General features: G+C 37.9%; 1 protein-coding gene across 1 annotated transcript; it reads right to left on the reverse strand.

Moving 5' to 3' along the window:
• Window positions 1–1,435: 1,435 nt before the first annotated feature.
• LOC140169876 (ATP-binding cassette sub-family C member 5-like) lies at window positions 1,436–24,524 on the reverse strand. The gene is made up of 10 exons (XM_072193189.1): window positions 24,488–24,524; window positions 23,676–23,958; window positions 17,124–17,310; window positions 12,747–12,836; window positions 12,234–12,423; window positions 6,038–6,197; window positions 5,296–5,374; window positions 5,010–5,123; window positions 3,226–3,390; window positions 1,436–2,495 (listed from the first exon to the last, which is right to left on the reverse strand). The coding sequence occupies exons 1-10, from the start codon at window positions 24,495–24,497 to the stop codon at window positions 2,352–2,354; spliced, it is 1,422 nt and encodes a 473-aa protein (XP_072049290.1). The 5' UTR covers window positions 24,498–24,524; the 3' UTR covers window positions 1,436–2,351.
• Between the last annotated feature and the right edge of the window lie 438 nt (window positions 24,525–24,962).

Below are 24,962 nucleotides of genomic sequence, written 5' to 3' on the forward strand. Positions count from 1 at the left end.
CTTGAGATTGATCTCTTTTTCTTTCAGTACTTTGTATGTCCACCGTTGGCTTCCCTTACAGCAGCCACGCGGCATCTAATGCTCTAAGGAGGCGTCGAATGTTACCTTGCTCAATCCCGTTCCACTCGTTGATAACAATGCGACGCAATCCCACCATAGTTGTATCCTGCCTTTATCTTCTTGTTGCCTCGTCTCTTGAGCTGATCCCAAAGGTTCTCTAAGGGGTTAAGATCAGGGCTTCTGGAGGGCCACTCGAGTGTCTCAATTTCATCTGTTTTGGTAACATATTGAACATGCAGTATCTTCCAAACTACTGTAATCATGACCTGTTTTGAATCCCTTTTCCAAACCTATCTCGCAAAACGTAAATGTTTTAGTACCCACTCACCTTTGTTTTTGATTATTCATCTGCACAATAAACAAAGGATTGTCCAACATGCAAATTGAAAAGGCGGGAATAATCTCTTCGATCAGTGAATCAGCTCTAAAACCATTGAATAGGCTTCTTTGCAATTTTTATTTTTCGACCTCGTGTTACTTAAACATTCATATCTTTTCTCAGGAGTGTCGTAGGATAGTGATTGAGGTGTCAAAATGCACAGGACAATCCCCTGCATGCGAGCAAACGTACAAAATTAATTGCTAGATTTTAACAGTGGGTAAATTTCCTAATCATAAAGAAACTTTTTTTGCGTAGTTTATGTTACATCAGATCTTCTCTGGTTAAATCCACACATACATGTTTCTGCTTTACCTGTGCAATGAGCAATAAGCTGATATTATAGTTTCAGTTGGGTGAACGATTATAAAGCAAACGCAATGTAACAATTACTGTGTGGCCTTTGTTCACGAAATGAGACAATACTGTGCATATTGTTAACCACATTCTTGAAAATGAGAAACATAATGGCTGTGGGCCGTAACACGGTTTGGAAATAATTCCTTCCTTAAACACAAAGGTGCGAATACTTCCAAACACCTAAATTAGCTACAAATTTAGGACATGTTACAAAACTATATTTTCTAGAATATCAGAGAATACTTTAAATGTAGCTTGTACCGTTTTTTTGTGGCATGCTTCAGAAGTGAGCGGTCCGTTACCAATATTTTCGGTCAAATCACCATTCAATTAACACGGGGGTTGGCTAGCTATGCCTTGCCCTCACTCATATTTTACCAAAGTGCGAATATTTCTGAACATCTAACCTAGCTGTAATTTAAGGTCATGTTAGAGAAATATATTTGCTATAAGTTTAGAGAATACTTTAAATATTGGCCGGTTATTTTTCACACAGTGATGTTAACTAGGCAAATGCCTATACTTCTAACATACACTATTTGTAAAGGTCGCGCGTCAATGGTGAGAGAACTGTGTATTGTGTATAGGAAAACGGACAGTAACTGCACTATGCACACACACATGAAAAGCAAAGAACACTTTTTACTGAATATTTACAGCTGCATTATCAAATGGTCACAAGTTCAGCCCAGACAATAACAGGTATAAAATGTATTATATTCTACTAGCTCACAACATGTACTTAGAGTATAAATGATAGGAATATTTGTTTTTAATATCCTCTACTGTACGATAGACGACAGACAGGTCCAATATTTTGAGTAGAGGATGTCGATGCAGCTGGTATACACTATACATTCAATATATTTTGATGCTGGCAGAAATTACGCTCTTTCAATACATAAGTACTGTCAGATGTCCCAGTCCAGATTAGACAATGTACGTTAATAATTAGCAAAGAAGAAGAGCATTTGTCCAATTTCAAATGTCAATGGGGTATAAAACAATAGGGTAAAGTAATGCTATTGCATCTGTTTGGCACATTTTTAATATACTTTAATTGTTTTTGCTCCGTTTTTGCACATATCTCAAATCACAATAAACCCAATTTAATCTTTCTTCTATGTAGCACAAAGGCGCGACCTTTGTCCCGCGAAAACATTGGGTTAATCGCGACCTTCCATGCTGGGATTGCACAGCCACTTAACCAAAGGACTGTTACAATTAGCATCAGGGAACATAGTGCATGGCTGTACAGTGAATATATCAAAATCTTCAGTGTGTGGAGAAACGGTCGCTAACCTTAACTGAACGTAACCTCTCACAGATAAACCAGCGAAAATCGTTACAACATTTGATATAGTGGACAGAACTTTTGTTTAACTTTTTAAAGAAAGAACAAATGTTTAGGAGTTGCTCCTCCCCCCCAATCAATTTGAAAATTCAGGAAATCCCATGTGAAAATTGCCGAAAAACTACTAGACAAAATAATACTGATTTAAAGGGAGGACGGACAGCTTGCAATGCGAAGTGACATATATCTCTTGCGCCCTCACAAGGCAGCTGTCTTCCCTTCCTGTGATGCTGTGTCACTTGTGTCTTTTGGCTCCTTGTTCCTTGTCATGTTAGCTACCATGATGCTAAAAAGTGTACTGGAATCGGCAAGAAGATTGGATGGGGTGTCAAATTCTGCAACCTGTGGAAAGATGATGAGAACAAATACAAGTTTTTACACGATCTGGTCCATGGAGGCCAAAGGAGGCCATTATGAAAATTGAGTTACTATAATATTTTTATTATTACCTTATACAAACATTTTAATTATCATATACTGAAAACACCAAAGGTCTAGCACATATGCTTGGTTCTAAAGTTATGTGATATCTATTTTTTATGTATTTTATTGATTTTTTTACTTCTTATTTTTGACTTTATCTCAGTTTCAAGTTGATCAATTTGGCCTCCATGGACCAGATCGTGTCACATATTATATGCCCCAATGTTGACGACTGTCATAATCTGGGTGTACTGATTACGCGCAGTTGTGTCCGAGTTAATATTGTAACACGCATTTGATACAAATTTTTGAAGTAAGCAGACTAGATTGGGTAATTCCAGTTAAAACCCCTACACCCACCTTCATCTTTGTCATCTTCATTCTCACCCTCACCAACCACACACCATTATTGTCATCATCCTCCTGACCACAGCTATCATCATTATATTCATCATCATCATCATCATCATCATCATCATCATCATCATCATCACATCACATCACATCATCATCATCACATCACATCATCATCAACATCATCATCATCATCATCATCATCATCATCATCATCATCATCATCACCAACATCGTCATCATAATTACTATAACCACCAGCACAATTACCATTATTAATCAACAAACATCATACCTTTCCATTATCGATAACCATAATTTTATCTGAATCTAGTACTGTCTGCAGCCTGTGTGCTATAGTCAGCAGTGTACAGTCGCTGAAAGCCTCTCGTATTGTTGATTGCACTAAACTGTCAGTGTCTGTGTCTATTGCAGCTGTAGCCTCGTCTAACATTAAAATCTGGAAAATAAAGAGAACAAAATGATACAGAAATAATTCAATGTTCATTTAAATAGCATCAATGTAAAAAGAATACAACATATACATGTACATCCCCTTGGAGGAAGATCGAAGCATTAAGTGGTAATAACACTGGGCTATTCCAGTTGAAATCCATACACCCCATGTGAAAGATATGAAATCTCCCACATAGGGAGTATGTTTTTCAAATGGTGACTCCATTTGAAGTCTATACCTCCTGTGTGGATTACGGTCATGTCTTCCATAGGGGTGCATGGGTTTCAACTGGAATAGCCCAATGCAATTGCCAATGACCTACAATGACATTGAAATCAAGTTCAAGTTCAAGTTTATTTCACCATCATATCATAATTATATACAGTAACAAAATGACCTTTTGGCCGCCCCCACTTTTACCAGGGGCAAAGCCCACCCCAAAAAATACGCGCATGGAAGGTATGGGGTTATCTGAATGGGTCACTCCAATTGCAATATACACCCCCTGTGTGAGAGATTAAGGTCATGTATTCCATAACGGGTTTCAACTGGAATAGCCTAATGGGCCGTTCTTTTTAAGTCACACGAAGTTTAACATGTTCTACATTGTTTTCAAGAAGAGTCGCTTTCTAACAAAAAAAAAGTAATTTTTAGTTTAAAAAGGTAGTCTTCCAACAAATAAGGACAAAAAGATCCATAGAGTGGAGTTTCTGGATAAAAAACCTAAAATTACCAACTGCTGTACATGTTATATTCTATGTCCCCCCACCCCCGAATTAAGGCAAAACATTTCTATTTTTTTAATTTCTCAAAAAAAGGTTAAATTTACACCAACTCATTGAATATTTAGATGCCTCCGCTCCTTTTCTTTAAAAATAGTGCACTTTAGTATGTCAGTTATGACACTGTTACTTATTCCAGTTGAAATACACCCCTATAGAAGACATGACCTTAATCTTCTACTCAAGAGGTGAGGATTTTTTTTTAATTCACACTCCCTGTGTGGGAGATTAAGGTCATGCTTCATAGAGGGTGTATGGATTTCAACTGGAATAGCCAATTTTTGAGACTTGACCTGTGGTGAGATGGGAGAACAAGAACAGGAAACATTGCCAAATTGCAATACTGCATTGTCTGTAATAAACATCCCCTCTAATAAATGCCCCTTCTATGATTTTTCAATGAAAACAAATGATCAAAATGCATAAATGTCCATGTGATATAGTGTGAGCAAGCATAAAACTTGCATCAGTAATAGTCATGTCAGAGTAAACCGTCATGATCACTGAATTACATGGACAAAACCTATTCTACTTCAACTTCGATCCCAATCATTGCCAAAATATGGTAGATTTTCATTCACATTCTTGCTTAAAATGCACTTACAGATGTAATTTCGTAGTTTTACTGCAATAATGTCGTATTCCATGGTCGCCGCCATATTGGATTTAGCGATAACTTTATGTATTTCATAGATGCCGCCATATTGGATTTGAACCGGAAACGAATGTGAGTGATACTTCTGATTTCATGGCCTCTAATAACACCCCGGGCATTATGGTATTCCGCTTTCTTGGCAAAAGCCAGGGTGGTAACAATAATAGTACGAAGTAATTACATACCTTGCTTTTACGTAGCACTGCTCTAGCCATACAAAGTAACTGTCTCTCACCGACTGAGAAATTGTCACCATTTTCTACCACAGGAGCTTCTAACTGGTTGTCCAACTTGCTTACCTGAAAACAACATATAGAAAGCATAATTAAAATTCTATGCTACTCAAATTTGGCACACTCAATGGAGACATTTCACAGCCATTGATCGGTGAATTTTGAATAAACCAAGATCCCGGACTCTAATTAAAGCAATTCAGGTTTAATCATTCTGGGCCAATAAGAATAATCTTACCATATCTTTCATATATGTTTTCTCTAAGGCACTCCAAATTTCTTCATCACTATACTGCTTAAGTGGGTCTAAGTTGTACCTGAAATGTGAACATCAAATAACATCACCATATTTATCATTATTTTTATAACCAAGAGTTGATCAAAAGCATAATATCATCTAGTTGTAACTTAAATGTACATATACTTAAAATTTGATTACAATCGAACATCTCAGAACTAAAAGGGGGTTAAGTCACATTTAGTGCATTTCAAGATAAATGGCAAAGCAGGTTGTTATGTCCATGTAGTTCAATGCAAGTAGGTGGTTTTGTCCATGCAGTTACAATGCTCTACCATATTAATTCATTATGAAATTTGTACAGAGGGCGTAGACAGCCCCCTTGTAGCAGAAACTAATACTCGCTTTTAATAAATTTGTGACGTACCTCCTTTTTGCTCTGAAGTCTCCAATTTTTCAACCACAGAGGCCACACATCTCCTATGGAAGACATGTCATTAATCTCCTACACAGGGGGTGTAGATTTTGAATGGAGTCACCCATTCAGGTACACCCATTTGATTTGCACGCTCCCTGTGTGAAAGATTAAGTTCATATCTCCCAAAGGGGGTGTATGGATTTCAACTGGAATAGACCAATCTTTGATTTAACTGGTTACTGGTCTCCCCAGTACTCCCCATATATTATCCCCCTTTCCCCCTTCCCCGTTCTCAGCAAATCATGTACCCCTATTAATTCTTACCTAATAGTTCCTATGAACAACATAGGATCTTGTGGTATAATGGCTAGTTTTGAGCGTAGATCATAGAGACCTATGGCGCTGATATCGATATCATCAATCTTGATTTCACCTGCCGCTTTCTCTACTAGTCTGAATAGGCTCACACCCAACGACGATTTGCCTGTATAGGATATAAACATCTCAAAAAATGTAACTAACCCCCCTTAAATAATGGCCATTATTCAAAGAGGGGCTATTGTATTACAAAAAAATGCATTGAAGCAGAATTTATTTCTGCGCATTTTGACACCTCATTTGATACGATAGCCCAGAAAACAATAAAACACCGGTCAATTTAATGTATTGAGGTCCAGATTTGAAAGTTGCACTTACATACAAATTTTTACAATACAAAAACACTCAGATGTCATTACACAGATTTCCTTCCATTACACTGAATACAAAATCAATACAATTTACTGCAACTTTCAAATCTTTGGATACATTGATTTAAATGTACGCTGTGACGTCAATATTGCTGCAAATTGCTGCAAATGAGGTGTCAAAATGTGCAGAAATAAATTCTGCTTCCAACGCATTTTACGGATTTGTAATACAATCACCCGTTTTTGAATAATGGTCATTATTTAAGGGGGGTTAGTTACTTTTTTTAGATGTTTATATAGAAACAATGGGCTATTTCAGTTAAAATACATACACCTCCTATGGAAGATCTTAATCTTACATGCATGAATTTCAAATGGGGTTATCTGAATGAATGACTCCATTCGAAATCTACAGTTTCAATTTAACATACATATGTCGCCTGATATTAATTGTTCGGACTTTATAGTTCAAGCCAAAACCCGAGTAGAACTTGATCAGTTCCCCTGGATCACAAGGTCCACTATAGCGCGAGCAGAGGCGCATTAGGGGCTGTGCAATAATTATTAATTATTATTTATCCCAATTTGCAATTCTTAAATTGTCTATATACATGTTATGAGCGCAGCGAGCAGGAAAATTTGCATATTTAAGCGTTTCCGTACGGTTTTCCTAAGCCTTTTTAGAGCGTTTTATTTAAAAGGCGCCCCAAGAATGTGTGCCAAAAATCGCTTTCCCCCCCCCCCCCCTCGGCTTGCCAAAAATTGCTTGCCCCACCCCCTCCTTTTGGCTCGCCAAACCCCAAACCCCCCATTTTACCCTCCCCAGGGCTCATAATGGTACAATTGCTGAATAAGGTGCAACTATAACCTTGCCTTCTGAACTGATGTATTCAGTCGTATTCAGTCCATTAGAAGTATTACAGTTGACACTGACGCATTCCACCACTGACATATTATCAATGCTATTGCCACTGACGTATTCGCCTACTATTATGGTATTATCGTATGACACTGACGTATTCGCCTACAATGTGATATTATCGCATTGCAATTGACACCGACGCATTCGCACACTTTGTGGTATTATTGCATTGCTACTGACGCATTCGCCCACTATATGTGGTATTATCGCATTGACACTGACGTATTCGCCTAAACTATGTGGTATTATCGCACTGACACTGACGTATTCGCCTAAACTATGTGATATTATCGCATTGTTACTGATATATAACAGCCTCACAGCCTCAGGGCATGTAAGAAAGTGTGAACTCGTGGGTTGGAGATTTTGTATGTGCTTCATTGTATTTGGTCTGTAGGCTTTGTCCTTCTTTTTTAGGAACATACATGCAGCAACCCAAATGTTTCGAACACATGTTTCAAGTGGAACCACAATATAACAGCCCCGCAGGGCAAGTAAGAAAGTGTGAACTCATATACTGTCAGAGATTTCGTATGTGGTTCATAATTGTATTTGTCTGTAGGCCAGGGCCGTCACCATGGGGTGTAGGGGTGGGACACCCCCTGGCGATCCCAAAAAAAGAAGAAAAGAAAAGAAGAAAGAAAGGGAGAGAGAAGGGGAAGAAAGAGGGGAGAGAGAGAAAGAGAGGGGAGGGGAGGGGCAGGAAGGGATAAAAACTAGAAAAAAAGAAGACTAAAAAAAGTTAGCGTGACGCGTTGAGAAATGATGTCTTGCTGACTATACAGATGAGATGAGAACTACATTCAGTTCGTATAATATAAGCCCTATTGGCCCGGTATATGAGACCTACAATTATGTTGGCCTGGCGCGTGGAGGTGATGTGGCCATTAAACAAATGATTTTGTAAGATCTACAGAAATATATGCGCATCCCAATACCCCTCCGCACCTGGCCCTTCATCAGCTCCAATGGAGATTAGCCATGGGCATAGGCGTAGATCCCAGGGGGGGGGGGGTAAATTCCCCCAAAATAATAAAAGGGAGATGGTCCATATAATCACCCCCGATATGTTGACACCGACACATGTAAATGGGTTTCTGACTAAATTAACCTCGTATTTGGCCATATAACCCTAAAAAGTGCCTATTTTGAAAGAAAATTATGTTTAAAAGAAATCTACGCCATTGGCCATAGGGCAGGGTGGCAAGTCAGTCCCATACCCTGCTCATTCTACATGTACAGAAATGTTGAGACAAAATTAACGATTTGCATCTTCACTTCCTTTTGGTCTATTTTAGACCCAAAATTAAGCCCATTTTGGTATTTTTAGTATTAAAATGCCAAATTGCCGCATTTATTTTAGCAAACCCAAGTATTAGTAGATCTGCAAGACTCCCAATTGGAAATTGGAAGTCTCAAAAATGACAGTTATAAATAGGGCATACCACTCATGAGCTGGGTCAAAATACCGGGACTTAATTAGTCCCAGCAATATTCTTTTAGTAGCAGGTCAGCGGGACAATTTGGACATTTCCCCCTGGCTCGGTGTCTCCGGTACACCTCCCTTTGAATTTTAGCATTGAAATAGCAAATTTCGCGCGCTACGCGCGCAATTTATCAAAGTTTTGTTCCTTAGTTTCCCGGACAACTTTGTGTTACAGTTGTGGGAGGAGTGTCTTCTATCCGAGGAGCTAGGGTGGCGTGTTGCGCAGGTGCCAGCAAAAGGTAAATCGGGCCATACGAGGATAATTTATTTCTCTACACCCCCCTGAGAAAATGGTCTAGCGACGGCCCTGCTGTAGGCTCTGTCTTTCTTTTTTAAAAACATATATGCAGCAGCCCAAATGTTTCGAGAACATGCTGCAAGTGGGACCCCAATATAACAGCCCCGCAGGGCAAGTAAGAAAGTGTGAACTCATAGATCGGAGATTTCGTATGTGGTACATAATTGTATTTGTCTGTAGGCTTTGTCTTTCTTTTTAAAGAACATACATGCAGCAGCCCAAAAACTTCGAGAACATGTTGCAAGTGGGGCCCCAATACAACAGCCCCGCAGGGCAAGTAAGAAAGTGTGAACTCTGGGTCGGAGATTTCTTATGTGGTTCATAATTGTAAAACCGGGGAAAAATAAATTAGTGATTAGTGATGAGCGACCCGCGTTCTTGATCATTTAGTGCTGTGCGACCTTTTAAGAACATACATTCAGCAGCCCAAATGTTTCCAGCAAATGCTCCAAGTGGGACCACAATATAACAGCCCGCAGGGCAAGTAAGAAAGTGTGAACTCATAGATCGGATATTTCGTATGTGGTACATAATTGTATTTGTCTGTAGGATTTGTCTTTCTTTTTTAAGAACATACACGCAGCAGCCCAAAAGCTTCGAGAACATGCTGCAAGTGGGGCCCCAATACAACAGCCCCGCAGGGCAAGTAAGAAAGTGTGAACTCTGGGTCGGAGATTTCATATGTGGTTCATAATTGTAAAACCGGGGAAAATTAAATTAGTGTATAGTGATGTGCGACCCGCGTTCTTGATCATTTGGTGTTGTGCGACCTTTTAAGAACATACATTCAGCAGCCCAAATGTTTCCAGCACATGCTCCAAGTGGGACCACAATATAACAGCCCCGCAGGGCAAGTAAGAAAGTGTGAAATCCTGGGTCGGAGATTTCATAAGTGGTTCATAATTGTATTTTCTGTAGGCTTTGTCCTTCTTTTTAAGAACATACATGCCGCAGCCCAAAAGTTTCGACAACATGCTGCAAGCGGGCCCCAATATACCAGCCCCGCAGGGCAAGTAAGAAAGTGTGATCTCCTGGGTCGGAGATTTCGTATGTGGTTCATAATTGTATTTGTCTGTAGGCTTTGTCCTTCTTTGTAAGAACATATATGCAGCAGCCCAAAATTTTCGAGAACTTGCTGCAGCTACAATTTGGACCCCAATATAACAGCCCCGCAAGGCAAGTAAGAAAGTGTGAACTCTGGGTCGGAGATTTCATATGTGGTTTTATTATTGTATTTTGTCTGTAGGCTTTATGCTTCTTTTTAAAGAACATACATGCAGCTGCCCAAATGTTTCCAGCACATGCTCCAAGTTGGACCACAATATAACAGCCCCGCAGGGCAAGTAAGAAAGTGTGAGCTCCTGGGTCGGAGATTTCGTATGTGGTTCATAATTGTATTTTCTGTAGGCTTTGTCCTTCTTTTTAAGAACATACATGCCGCAGCCCAAAAGTTTCGATAACATGCTGCAAGTGGGACCCCAATATAACAGCCCCGCAGGGCAAGTAAGAAAGTGTGAATCATGGGTCGGAGATATCGAAAAAGGGTTCATTAGTCATAAGGCCCGCTAGCTAGTCGTAATAGGAAAAAAAGGTTCGCTAGTCATAATAGATAACGAGGATCGCTAGTCATAATAGAAAAAAAGACTCACTATGAACGCTAGTCATAATGCAAAAAGAGGTTCGCTAGTCATAATAAAAAAGGACCGCTAGTCATAATGAAAAAAATTCACGGCCGCTAGTCATAATATAACACAAGGACCGCCAGTCATAATAGAGAAACACGTTCGCTAGTCATAATATAAATTTAGGACCGCTAGTCATAATAACAAAAAAAGACCGCTAGTCATAATAAAAAAAGGACCGCTAGTCGTAATAAAAAAGGGCCGCTAACCATAATACAGCTGTGGATACAGTCATTATTTTTGAAATGTCATTTCGGGTCATCTTGGGTCACCCAGGGGTCATCTGAGGTCAAATTACTAATCCAGATCTCACATGCATGCGTCAAGACATCTACGGAGCCTTTGTAACATTTAGCCTATGAGAAATTACACGTGACGATATGTACAACCAATGCGTCACTGACAAAAAATTTCAAAACAGGCTTTAGGCGTATAAGTACAATAGCCTACGTCAGCGTCACAAACTACATAAATAGCCTACAATGGATGCGTCAATGCGTCAGACATCTACGGTGCCTTTGTAACATTTATGAGACATAACACGTGGCGATATGTAAAACCAATGCGTCACTGACAAAAACATTTCCAAACATGCTTTAGGCTTATAAGTACAATACGTCAGCGTCACAAACGAAATAAATAGCCTACAATGGATGCGTCAATGCGTCAGACATCTACGGAGCCCTTGTAACATTTATGAGAAATAACACGTGGCGATATGTAGAACCAATGCGTCATTGACAAAAAATTTTCAAAACAGATTTGCAACACACATATAGGCCTCACATGCATACGTCAGTTCGGCACATATCTACGCAGCCTTTATAAAAACCAATGCGTCACTGACAAAATTGCCCAGAACAAGACGCATTCAAGCAAATATCTCTAATGCATTTTCGGACGCTGACGCATAGACACAACACAGTATGATCTTTTCACATTGACGCTGACGCATAGACACAACACACTATGATCGTGACACATTGTCACGGACGCATTAAAACAATTGTAGTTTAATATCTCCTATGCACTTGATAACAATGTATAAGTAAGCCCAATACGTCTGCGACAAACCAATTCCAAAAGACGTATTACATTTGCACCCTATTCGGCAATCGCTCCCTCATAATTATTGCACAACCCCTTATAGCAGAAATAAAGAGGTACACAGCACTGACACGACAAGAGGACACAGCGCCAACATTGAGGCAGAGGCGTAGGCAGTTGCTTGTGGATAGTGCAGAGGATCTTTACTCGAGCCCGGCCAAGAACTGGGACCACATGTACCAAAGCCGAGTACCCTAACATTAAGCCACACTATCCCATCCATCTCAATACTATATTAAAATTATTATGTTATACATGGTCTGATTTTCAAATAAAATCCCTCACAAGAACTAGAGCTAACTAAATCCCAAATCTTCTATTTATACTGTTACTTACCAGAACCTGTTCTGCCCACTATTCCAATCTTTTCTTTGGGTTTTGCTTCAAATGAAATTCCTCGTAAAACTAACGGCAGATTATCACGGTATCTCATCTTCAATTTCCCAAACTTTATATGACCTTGTTTGGGCCAGTCAGCTGGAGGTTCATGACCTTTGATCTTTGTTGGTGCCTCTGATGTTAAATTCTGAAATATACGACACAGGAAAGAGAATGCTGAAGCATTGGAAAGCAGAGCCTACACCATGTACACGGTTTTAGTCCATTAATTCAGATAAAAAGGGACAGTTCACAGACTGTTGGTTAAACCCAAATACTTGTTGAAGTGCAATGGGCTATTCCAGTTGCAACCCATACACCCTATATAGAAAATATGACCTTTATCTCCCACACAGGGGGTGTAGATTTTAAATGGAGTTACCTCAAAATCCATACACCCCATATGGGCAATTAAAATATGCGATTACAACTTCTTCTGCAATCTAACTAGTGCCACAAGTCTACACATACCTTGATATAATCTACAATTCTTTCTACTGATGCAAAAAGAGCATCTATGGTTGCAGTCAGTCGGACGTTGTATTTGAATAAACCAAGAAGCTGTGGACACAAACAAAGACAGAAGCAGATTGTCAGACATTTGAGTCATTGAGTGGCATTTCTACATACACTTCAATGTACAAAAGCTGTGATAGAGAACTTTTATTTTATTCTAAATTCTTGTTATTTTTTATTGAGAAATTTGGAGCGATTTTATTAGGCGAAGCGGCCAAACAAATCCCTTTTGCGTAAGGGAACTCCCTTTGTTAAATCCCTTAGGCGTAACAGACATGATACAAATATCTTAAGGAATTTAACAATTTGATTTTGCTGTACGACTTGATACGAATCCTCAAGACATTGGCGGAATCGACCGAGACATCCGTTATCGAACCAATTATGACCACTTCAGAGTTTCTTTCGGGAATTGATTATCTACGACCATCTAGTGCATAGATCACAATGGGTGACTCATAGTGCATGACGAAGATCGATATCATTGTTTTACCACAAATTTTACTCTGAATTTTTAATTAAACAAATTAATTATTATTTGCAACACATGAGCATGTTGAGGCTTTTTGTAGCTGTTTTGTCATGTAGATTTCGATAATGATAAAAAAAAACGCGCAAAATTTCATATTTTTGATTACTTTAACTATTTCATACGCCTACTGAAAATAACCCACTATCGATTGCAAACATACAGACTTGACATTTAATATGGAATATATTTTTTTCAAAATTCCACGACTGGTATGGACTGAGTCTGCATAAACAGCATGGGCTAAATATTGATTGGGGTGTGTCAGGAGACGGTGTAAAATAATTGTTTGATATAAAATGTGACCCGGCAGCACGAATGAGCCGTAAATTCCCTAAATTGTAAAATGTGTATGAAGATCGTATTCATCGGTAACTTAAGCTGGCGCGACATCCATCTCATTTTTATAGTCAAACACCAATCAATAATCTTATTGTTGAAGTGGATAATAAGCTTCTACCTTAGATGGCTATAGAAATTTTAATAGCTCTGGTCTTTGTTTGCTTTGGCTAAATCCTGTTCAAGTGGTGGGTTCCGGTTACCAGGCATTGATTTTGTATGTATAACCAACAATTAACAATGAGAAAATGTTCTTAAACCTCGTTGACTTGGGAATGATTTGAAATGACCGCCAATTATGACTGTTTGACATTTATTGCCAGCAATATGGAAAAAGAGACACATATAGAAACGAAAAAAGCTACAATTTTGTTGAAGGAGCAAAGTTTAACAAACCATAAACCCGCTTCTGGATATCGTTTAAAGCAAATGATATACCATTTTAATGCTTATGATGTATATTTTTTAAACACGAAATAAAACAAAATTGACCGGGGGAGGAATTTACGGCTCATTCGCCGTGTACGGTCACAAATATACTTTCCATTAATTTACATTATGGTGCTCTTAATGTAGCGAATTCGCCTAAAATGGCTGATTTAGGGAGGTTGAATTTCAGTTTTGTGGGGAAACAATTTCGGACTTTATGCAACACTGTTTTGTTATTCAGGTCGCTAATATTAATAATACCCACTTGAGAACACACAATCGTTGGTCATTTCTAAAGATGCATTCATATCACTGTGCATTCATACTCAATCACTTTTGCATTAAACTCGCACGCATGATCAGTGTACAAAATCGCTGTCGTATTTGCATGCTGAGCATGCGCACGAGCAAAAGTGACATCATAGACTGGCATCCTCATTCGGTCAACGTTCACAATTACTAATACTATGCTTGAAATTTTAATTGAAAGAACATAGCTAGGTTTCAACAGCTGAATTCGATTCAACCGCGATCGTATATATCGCGTATTCTAACCCACAACGCGAACGCACGACCTTGAATATGACGGTCATGACTTTTAGACCACCAGAGCCATAGGTTAAAATGACTAATTCATCAAATAAATCTTTCTCAACAAAATTAAACTTATCTTCAACTGTACGAACATACATTTAATTCCGTCGAACAAGCTTTATTAAATTCCAAAATTCACGTTTTTATAGATATTTTAACGTTACACCTTGATTCAAAACTGGCGATACCAGCTTCGAAGCTTTCGCGTAGCACGAACGCATGATGCACGTGCGTTTTGACGGTTATTTACTAGCGAACCATGCATTTTCAAGCGATTTTGACATCTTTTTACTACTTGGCACAACTCTGCATTTATTCAAGATTTTACTGCAATTTTTCACTCATCTGATCATCTTTTCATGTGATGGATGTGATGCTAATTTTAAAACGGTACGTTTCTTGCTTTTACGATTATTTTAAAATCATTTTTCGAGTCAAAAACTTCTTAGAAAATAACAATTAATTTTAAACATTTTTTTAAAAGTTGTTTTGACCTTGTTTTTTATCACAAAATTTCCCTCATTTATCGAAGCCCTGCCCTCATTTCAATACATTAAACCTTGACTCAAAAGTGTTTGGCATTTTTTTTATTTTTTTTTAAAACTAAACCTTGATGCAAAAGTAAAATATTTAGTCCTTATATAGCGATATAGCATATGACAATGCCACAGTCCTGCTGACGCTGATAACCATGTGTAATGCCATTCCCTCGTTTCAAGTAAAATACGTTCAAAACCAAAAATCAGCGGATTAAAAGAGGGAACTTGCCTGCAATCATAACATCTAAAGCTAAATTTATACTACTCAGCTGGTGAGTTCCAATGAAGTAGATCGCTTTTGTTGCGTTGGGAAAAGCGCTACATCATTGGTCAAATGCCAACCGCTTTTTGCTCAGTGATAGAATAATACATTCCACTTTAGTGTAAAGAGGACCAATAATCAATAGCTTGTCATGATTGTGCTACGCGCCAAAAAGTAAAACAAATTTTTTAAATAGATACACTATCTAATCCTGCACATTATGCCACCAGATTGAATCCAATGTGACCTCAAGAAGTAAAGTTACAAGCAATTGAATAGACGAAAGTCCAGTTTTAAAAGTGACAAACTGTCCTATACACGGCGCAAAAGGATTCCAACAAGCGCAACAAAGAGACAACACAGTTTCTTCAATGAAGCGTTATTTAAAGCAGTTTTTATTTCAGTTTTTACTTCTCTGTACGTTTTATAACTTTCATTTTTATTTTTCAGCTCCTTTGTTTCAGTTTTATTTTGTTCCTTTTGTTTTAAATTAAAGGCACGCACAAATTAGCCATTCATCACTCTCAAACCAGACGTCTAGTCCGTGGAGTTTTGAATTGACTAGTTTGTCACTTTTAAAACTGGACCTTCGTCTAATCAAATGCTTGTAACTTTGCTTCTTGAAGTCACATTGGATTCAATGGGGTTTCATAATGTACCGGATTACATAGTGCATCTATTTTTAAAAAAAGTTTTGAAAAGAAGTGTAAGAATACTTTTTTTGGCGCAGTATATTTGATACATATCTATAAGGGGCTGTGCACTAATTATGAGCCCTGGGGGGGGGGGTAAAAGTGGGGGGAAAAGAAATTTTTGGCGAGCCGAAAGGGGGGCAAGCAATTTTAGCAAGCCGAGAGGGGGGCAAGCGATTTTGGCACACATTCATGGGGCGCCTTTTAAATGAAACGCGCTAAAAAAGGCTTAGGAAAACGCTACAGAAACGCTTAAATATACCAATTTTCCTGCTCGCTGCGCTCGCAACATGTATATAGACCATTTAAGATTTGGAAATTGGGATCCCAAAAATTTGGCATGTGCAAGGGGGGCAAAGAATTTTTGGCTGGCCGAGGGGGGGGAGAAGCGATTTTTGGCGGGCCGAGAGGTGGGGGAAGCGATTTTTGGCGAGCCATTTGGAAATTTTACCCCTCCGGGGGGCTCATAATTATTGCACAGCCCCTAATCACACGGTAACAGGACTGTCGTGACATGGTAAGCGTCATAAAAACCTCTTTTATTTGTTTGTTTGTTTCTTTCTTTCTTTCTTTCTTTCTTTCTTTCTTTCTTTCTTTCTTTCTTTCTTTCTTTATTTGTTTGTATGAACAATGTATGATGATGGAGATGAATTGATTATAAACTAGTTTATTGTCCCCGGAAAGCGCAACACATACCTAGGCTCCCCTCTCCCCAACTATATAACCTCCTTTTCCCTCCGAGTGATCAGTGTCTCCTTCTCAACCCCCCCCTCGCCTCCCCTACACTCGATATCTCCTCTCCCCGACATACTATTCCACTCTCGAGCTCTTCTCTCACCTTCCATCCCTTCCCACAATGCAACAGCCATTGTCAGTCGCATAGTAAGAATGTCTAATCAAAATTCCAGCCAATTAGCTATGCAACACACATTATACACTCCCACTTACCGATGTTGAATATGACAATGCCAGTCCTGCTAATGCTGGTGATATATGACCATGAGTAAACACAACACACAATGCAACAGTCATTGCCAGTAGCATAGTAAGAACGTCTAATCGAAAACCCAGCCATCCATTAGCCATGTAAAACATAACCTTAGGTACAGTGTTCTCATCAAGCAATCTATGAAACCTACAACGTGACAAAAGTAAGAACGTCTAATCGAAAGGACAGCCGTCTATTAACATGAAATTAAACTATGAAACCTAAAACGTGACATAATCAGAACAACAAACTGACAGTTCGTGCTTTGGACAAAATTTATGTATACAGGTACATTACATTTATATGTGGTAATTTTTGCAAGTGTAATTTTTTGCCCTTTGCTGAGTTTGGACTACTTTATTTTGTATTTAAATTCAAAATTTTTAGATTTCTTACATAGACCTATATGCAAAAGAACAAAGTTGCACTTTTTTTAGGTAGCTGTGTTGAGCGCAAAAAGCAAGAAACATTAAGATCTGCTTTTACAGTGGTTCAAATAGTATCGGTCCCAGCCGGTAAATCAAAACATGATGCAGTCATGTCTACAGTAGAATTCATCTCGACCTTTGCAGGACTTAACCCCATTAAAAGCTATTAAACCAAGATAACACTCATTGAAACAGCTCAACTGATTAAATCGGATCTTCTCTGGTTGTGCACAAGTGACTGTTTTCATGTGCGATATCGCAATAAATCTGGTATTCATAGCTTCAGTTGGGTAACCGATTATAAAGGAAACGAAAGGAAACAATGTTATGTGTGGCTTTGTTCACGAAATCAGACAATGTCGTGCTTTTTGTAAACCAGCATTCTTGAAAATGAGCAACATAATGATTGTTGACTTAACACGGGTTGAAATAATTTCTTCATATTTTTTGGTGTTATCTGTCGTTTACATATCCTTCCTAAAACACCAAAGTACGAGTATTTCCAAACATCTAAATTAGCTAAAATTTAGGACATGTTACAAAACTATATTGTCTAGAATTTTAGAAGAGTACTTTTAATATTGGCCGGTTATTTTTCACACAGCGACGTTAACTAGGCAATGTACTATTACCTATAACATTAATTAAAACACCAAAGTACGAATATTTCCAAACATCTAAATTAGCTAAAAATTTAGGACATGTTAAAAAACTATATTTTCTAGAACTTTAGAAGAGTACTTTTAATATTGGCCGGTTATTTTTCACACAGCGACGTTAACTAGTCATATCCCCATACTGTTAACGTAGGGCTATTTGTAAAGGTCACGCGTCAATGGGAAAGAGCACTGTGTATTGTGTATAGGAAAACGGACAGTAACTGCAGTATGAGTGGGTGATTGACAGCATTGTCGTGATATAAACCCACGCATGCACGCGAGTACGCCCTGTGGTTTTTCTGGCATGAAACCAAAAGTGGGACTTCATCTTTAATGATATAATGGGCAAATTGAATGGTACAATTGATAGAATTGTACTCGGTAAGTTTTATATATAATTTACATGTCGAGATAAGAAACAGCTCCGAGGCGTACAATAGTCATTTTGGGACCATCCAGTTACATAAAAGGGGTGGGGTAGCGGAGATTGATGAAATCCGAATGCCATGGTCAATTGTGATATGTTAATATATGTCCCTTACATATCTCATGAAAGAATTATCAAGCTTGATGTTTTGTGTAAAATACACACTATAATATCATTTGATGTACCTGATATAGGGCTTATCAATGTACCGTTACAATATGTTACATAATGAGTATTTTCAGTCTGTAGCATTCACGTTACATAGCTTGTTCCAAAAGAACATTCATAGCTGAGTTGAAATCTTAAAGCGTGACCTCTGCTTTTGAGAGGTAACATTGTTCAGATCTAAAGTTTATCATAGGTTTCATATTTGTTGCATATCTGGTCGTAGGAAGTTTTCTAGAGTAATTCATTACCTAAAGATGTCACCTGTTTTCTGAAACGAATTTCTAGTTACAAATGGGCTACTTTGCTCACTTCTTCAATGCTGCGAGTTCCACAAACTTATCCACTTCTGCAGCTGATGTGGATGGACACTTCAGCTCATTAAGATCTTTGTGCTTTCTCCTGTTCTTCACTTTTTTTGCTTTCTAGACCTTGTCTCTTTGTAGAGTTCCATGCAGTATGCACACTGATTATATCTGCTATCTACCCACCTGACTTCATAATATGATTGTACCTCTAAAATGAGCCAGATTGTCGACGATCTGCAAGATCTGAAGCTATCTGCACACAGCTTCTCTTTTTCACTATTTATATGATCAGGTAATGGGAAGATTATCTAAAAAACCAATGATGTCACCCTTTTGTCTCTGAAACCTGTTGCAAGTTGAGGTAGCATCATCTATTATTAAGGCTTTGTTAACCTCATGCTTCATTGCACCAGCTACCTTTTGTCTGCTTGAATCTTTTCGAGACACAAAACTGAAAGTTCATATTCATAAAGTTGCTTGAAAACTGGTATGACTCTTGAGCTTTGTGCTTGTAAAACTTGTTGAAGGGCTCAAGATATGTAACAAGCAGTGCTCTTGCACAATACATGGTGACTTTCAGAAAGTCTTAAAAACAGTCCAAGAAGCATCTCACATTACAGGATGACATCCCTATGATTGAGGGGAATAATGATGTCATCTCAACCTCAAACGATATTGCCTACAGCTAGATTTTCACGTCAAGATATATTATTTTGCTAACATTTTGCTCATTTTTATATCCAAGCAAGAATCAGGGGCAAGAATCAGGACCAAGAAAATATTCAAGTTCGGACCTGTGTAGTTACTGCATAGGCAGTTCTATGCATATATTTCCCAGATTGCACAACAAATTGAAACAATATACAAATGGCCAATTCATATAAAGTTTGCATTGTTGAATGAATTGGTGCATCGTGGTTGGTGCATCGTGGTATGATATTAGGCCTACATGCCGATGCAGAGCAAGTTTGCATTTCGTTAGGTCATCCAAGATCAGGTCAAATTGGTCAAAAGGTCAGGTCAAATTTGAAGTTGCTCCGATTGGGCTGTAACTCAGGAAAAATGATCTCTGGCACTTTGGGAGTATGAAACCTCAAAGGTCATCTGAGGTCAAAGGTCAGGTCAAATTTAAAGTTGCTCCGATCGGGCTGTAACTCGGGGAAAATGACACTTGGGGAGTATGAAACCGCAAAGGTCATCCAAGGTCAAAGGTCAGGTCAAATTTAAAGCTGCTCTAATCGGCCTGTAACTTGCAGAAAATGATCCCTGACACGTGGGGAGTATGAAACCGTAAAGGTCATCTGAGGTTAAAGGTTAGGTCAAATATAAAGTTGCTCCAATGGAGCTATAACTCGGGAAAAATGATTCTTAATACTTGGGGAGAATGAAACTACAAAGGTTATTCGAGGTCAAAGGTCAGGTCAAATTTGAAGTTGTTCCGATCGAACGGGCTGTAACTAGGGGAAATATATTATAATCAGACACACTTTCTCAGTCTAACTGAATCTTATTGCACCATATACTCATTAATTGAACGAACAAAGAGAATAAATAGATCTACACTTAATCAACTTCAAGTTGAAGTTGCAGCAGCAACAACAAATGCTGTCGTTCTATAGTATGGGCAATTCCAAGCGTTGCGGAATGATGAAAACTGCTTTCGTACGAATTTCTTTTTAATTCAGCAGTCAAACATGTATAAACAGCCCAAGCTGAACAGCATAATGGTAAACTATTTTTGGTATAAAGTGAATGATTAAGGTAGGAGAAACGTTTCCAAACCACCCTAATTTGCATATGCTAACTTCGCGTTGCCGAATGATGCGCACGGGAGCAGTATTTTTTTACTAAAACATTTTTGGCAAACTTTGTGGGTTTAGCAACCTGAGATATTAAATTTACCACTTAATGTAAAGCTTAGGATGTAAACTACCAAGTATCAGTATCCATTTGAAAAAAATCGTCTCTTTATGTCAAATTTCCAGACACTAGGTCACGAATGATGCAAGGAGCGTTGCGGAATGATGCTGTGTGTAAAATCCCATAGAAAATGAAAAGCAGTCCATGTTTGAAAATAAAAATAAAAATATTAATACATTTGAGTAAATTTTGTTTTATATACTTAGCTAATTATGTTACCTGACAAATATCAATATTTATCCAAAAATATCACCGATTCCGAAGTTAACATGTTAACATTTTGCTTGTCTAAAATTCTTGGAAGTGGAAATTTAGCACTGGATGTTAGCCAGAGGATGTAACATAACAACTATCACCATCTATCTAAAATAATAATCACCGTTTTTATTTTATTGTAAATTTAAAAAAATCATTGCAATCCACGAATCCCTATCGCGTTGCAGAATGATGTAAGGGGTTTTGTGGGGAAAATGTCAATTACAATGGTTCAGGCAGTGATGAAACATCAGTTACTGTAAAGCTAGTTCTGTGCAATATATTTTAGAATATTTTAACCCATTTTTTTTTCCAAACTGGTACATTATGAATTATGCATCATTCCGCAACGTTGCGGAATGATGCAACTTTAATTGGTCGTTACCAATTTGTTTCATTGGATAGGGATGAATAAATTTGCTTTGCATTCTAGTTTCGATGAAAATCAACCTTATTTTAAAATTACAGTGGTAATAAATGATACTTTTGCTTTGCGGAATGATGCTCTTAATCGTAAAATTGGTATTCAAACAATGCTGACGAAGATACACGTTATAAAATATGAAAATTTCTGGTGTTTATATTTTATATGTTTTATATTCATATTATAATTTGTTTCCAAAATTTTACAGTGCAGAGCAGCTGCTGTGTTTTTAGTTTTGCTGCTTTTACCAGTCAAGAATATGCAAATGTTTTCCTACCAATGAACACCATTTCCTCAGAACAAAATTACGTTTTCAGAAAATATAGCCTTCTAGCTATAATATGAGACCAAAATCACAAAATTGACATGATTTTTAAATTTTGACATTTGGGCGAGCTTGCTTGGAACTGACCATAGTATTAATGTTGTGCAATGTTGCCGAATTCTGCGACCTTGACTTACAACTTTTGGAGGGTATGTACGGGGGTTATAATACGTTTTCAATTTTTTTCTCCTCATAAATATGCCAAATAACACCCTCCCTAGGAGTGATGACTTGACCCAAAAGCTACTGGTTTTCCAGCAGCCTATCCAAGTAACATATTCATTCCACTAACCACCCATGCTCATAATGCCCACCCAGTGACTTTTTGGCGCCCGCTACGGCGGCGGCCTATTATTTGGCTTGACTTTGCAAAAAGCTTCTAATTTCGGTCTTGCTAGATTTACTTCGCAACTGTTTTGCTTAAAAGTATGCCCAGCTTAGAAATAAAACCACAATTTGCTTGGATTTTATTTTATTATTGTTTTCTGATATGTACGGGATGAAATGTTGTGCGTATATTCTTTGTTTAAAATACAAAATTAATGGACTTATAAAAACACCAAATAAACCGAGACCTTTGAACCCGTTTACAGTCTCTTTAATAGCGCCATCTCTTGAATTCTCTTGATTGCCAAGATCTTAGCAATCAAGAGATGGCGCTATACTAACACAGAGTATATAGATATGTATTGGCTTTATTCAATAATAAATTCTGGCTTAATAGCAATGATTATTACGTCGTATGTATGCATGTATACTATCACGTAGGCCCTGAACATGGGCTATTTTGTATTCAGTAGGCCTATTAAATATTTTGTGAAAAATAAATTAAATGTTTATAAATCACCTTAGTAACAACCTATAATTCTTATTATCTATTTCTATAGCACGTTGAGTGGTCTAATCTAGGACTAGTATGTATAGGCCTAAAGCATTGTTATCTAAATGTTAATATTCATATATCTTTTAGTATTGATTTGTTTTTTTTAATCACTAAATAACACTTCTTCAGATTGTTTGTCCTTGTCTTCTTTACCGATGCAGTCAATCATAAGAAATTTATAAATACCCCTGTTTGGAAAACAATCCATAAGGATAAAATATGTAAACCTATATTCTGAATAAAATAATTCTGCTCCAACAATTACCACCCCCCCCCCATCATAAACCATTTCCTACCAAATGGTAACCTGATGCAGTCAATCATAAGAAATAAAAGCTGTTTTACAACAATCCATAAGGATAAAATATGTAAACCTATAGGCCTATTATGAATGAAATAATTTTGCTCCAACAATCACTCCCCCACATGATCTACCATTTCCTAACAATAGTAACCGAAATGGTAACCTGAGCTTTATTCCTTTTTATTTTAAACCAATCCTCTATCTTACATCCCATGCAAACGATTTTACACCTCTCCCATTGCAATAAATAGCTTTACATTTCCAAATCTTTCTTTGCTTTCTATGCTAATATTACATTATTGTTTTAAAGAGAAAAAAAGTATGCAGTACAGTTGGGCGCCCATTCCTTTTTTAAAGGAATTTTTATTCATCTTCAAACAAGAAAATTGTTAAACGCTATTATTAAATTCTTACTTTCTCATAAATTCATCAGATCTTCCAAATGCATGAACAGTTGATAAGCTTTGTACTGTTGTCATCAGATGTGCAAACCAAGGTGAGCGTGATGTGTTATCTACACGCTTTATGTGAACGATGGTGCGGTTGAAAAGCGCTATCAATATGACAAAGAATGTCATCAAGATTGCAATAGCGATGAGAATCCATGGAAATACCACGGCAATGAGTCCGATGGTGAAAAGAATGAGCAGCATGTATTGAATCCAGGCATCCAAGTGGAATGGAAGGCGTGCATCAACTGTAAGATAACAGAGATATTGCGATTTCCAAACGTACGTATCGGACGCCCGTGCAATCTATTCAAAATCACTTTCATGTGACGGGATTTTGAATATATTGCACGTGCGTTCGCTAAGTGCGTTTTGAAATCGCAATCTCTCTAATGGAAACAAAATATCCAGTTGATTGAGTGATTGGTTTGATTGATTGACCAATTGATTGATATAAATTACACAGGTTATCAGAAAACCATTTATCATTGATTGAATCACGTCATGAAACATTGGGTTATTAAATCCATCAGTGGCGTACAGGGAATGCGAAATTCAAATGTGAGCCCATTTGTTGTAATTCACACTCACTGTGTCTTCAATAGGGGGTGTATCAGTGGTGTAGTTTGAGTCATCCTATGGGGGAGGGGGTTACCAACCATGATTGGGGGATACCCGGGCTGATTGGGGGCACAAGCCGTTTTCAGCAGTTTTCCTATGGCATTTTCTAAATTTTCAAATCATTTGGGGTACGTTGATTGATTAACTGACTCTTACCTTCATCCATATCTTTAGAGAACCGGTTCAATATCCTCCCAGATGGGGGGTACGTTGATTGATTCTTACCTTCATCCATATCTTTAGAGAACCTATTCAATATCCTCCCAGATGGGGTGGTATCAAAGAAACTCATCGGACAGGAAACTACTTTGTTGAAGACCTCATCATGAAGATGAGTGGTTGCTCGTAGAGTTGTCTGAAATTTGGAAGCACAACAAAGAGAACTAGTTTGGCCCCAAAATATATCTGAATAAAATTTGCAAATGACCTCATTAAAATTTATTCCTAATATGCAAATAATGTGTGTAAAATAGCGCCCGACTGCACGTCCAAAATGAGCTTCTTTGTCATCGGAAGTGCTGTTGCCATTATAATTAGTGACGTACTATCTGTCAAGATACTGGGACAACATTAAAAATATTCAGCCTGCTGTAGGCCACAACTAGCCTAGTTTTGATTCACATCAGCATTT

Source organism: Amphiura filiformis, chromosome 14, assembly GCF_039555335.1.
Source record: "Amphiura filiformis chromosome 14, Afil_fr2py, whole genome shotgun sequence".
NCBI classification, from domain to species: Eukaryota; Metazoa; Echinodermata; class Ophiuroidea; order Amphilepidida; family Amphiuridae; genus Amphiura; species Amphiura filiformis.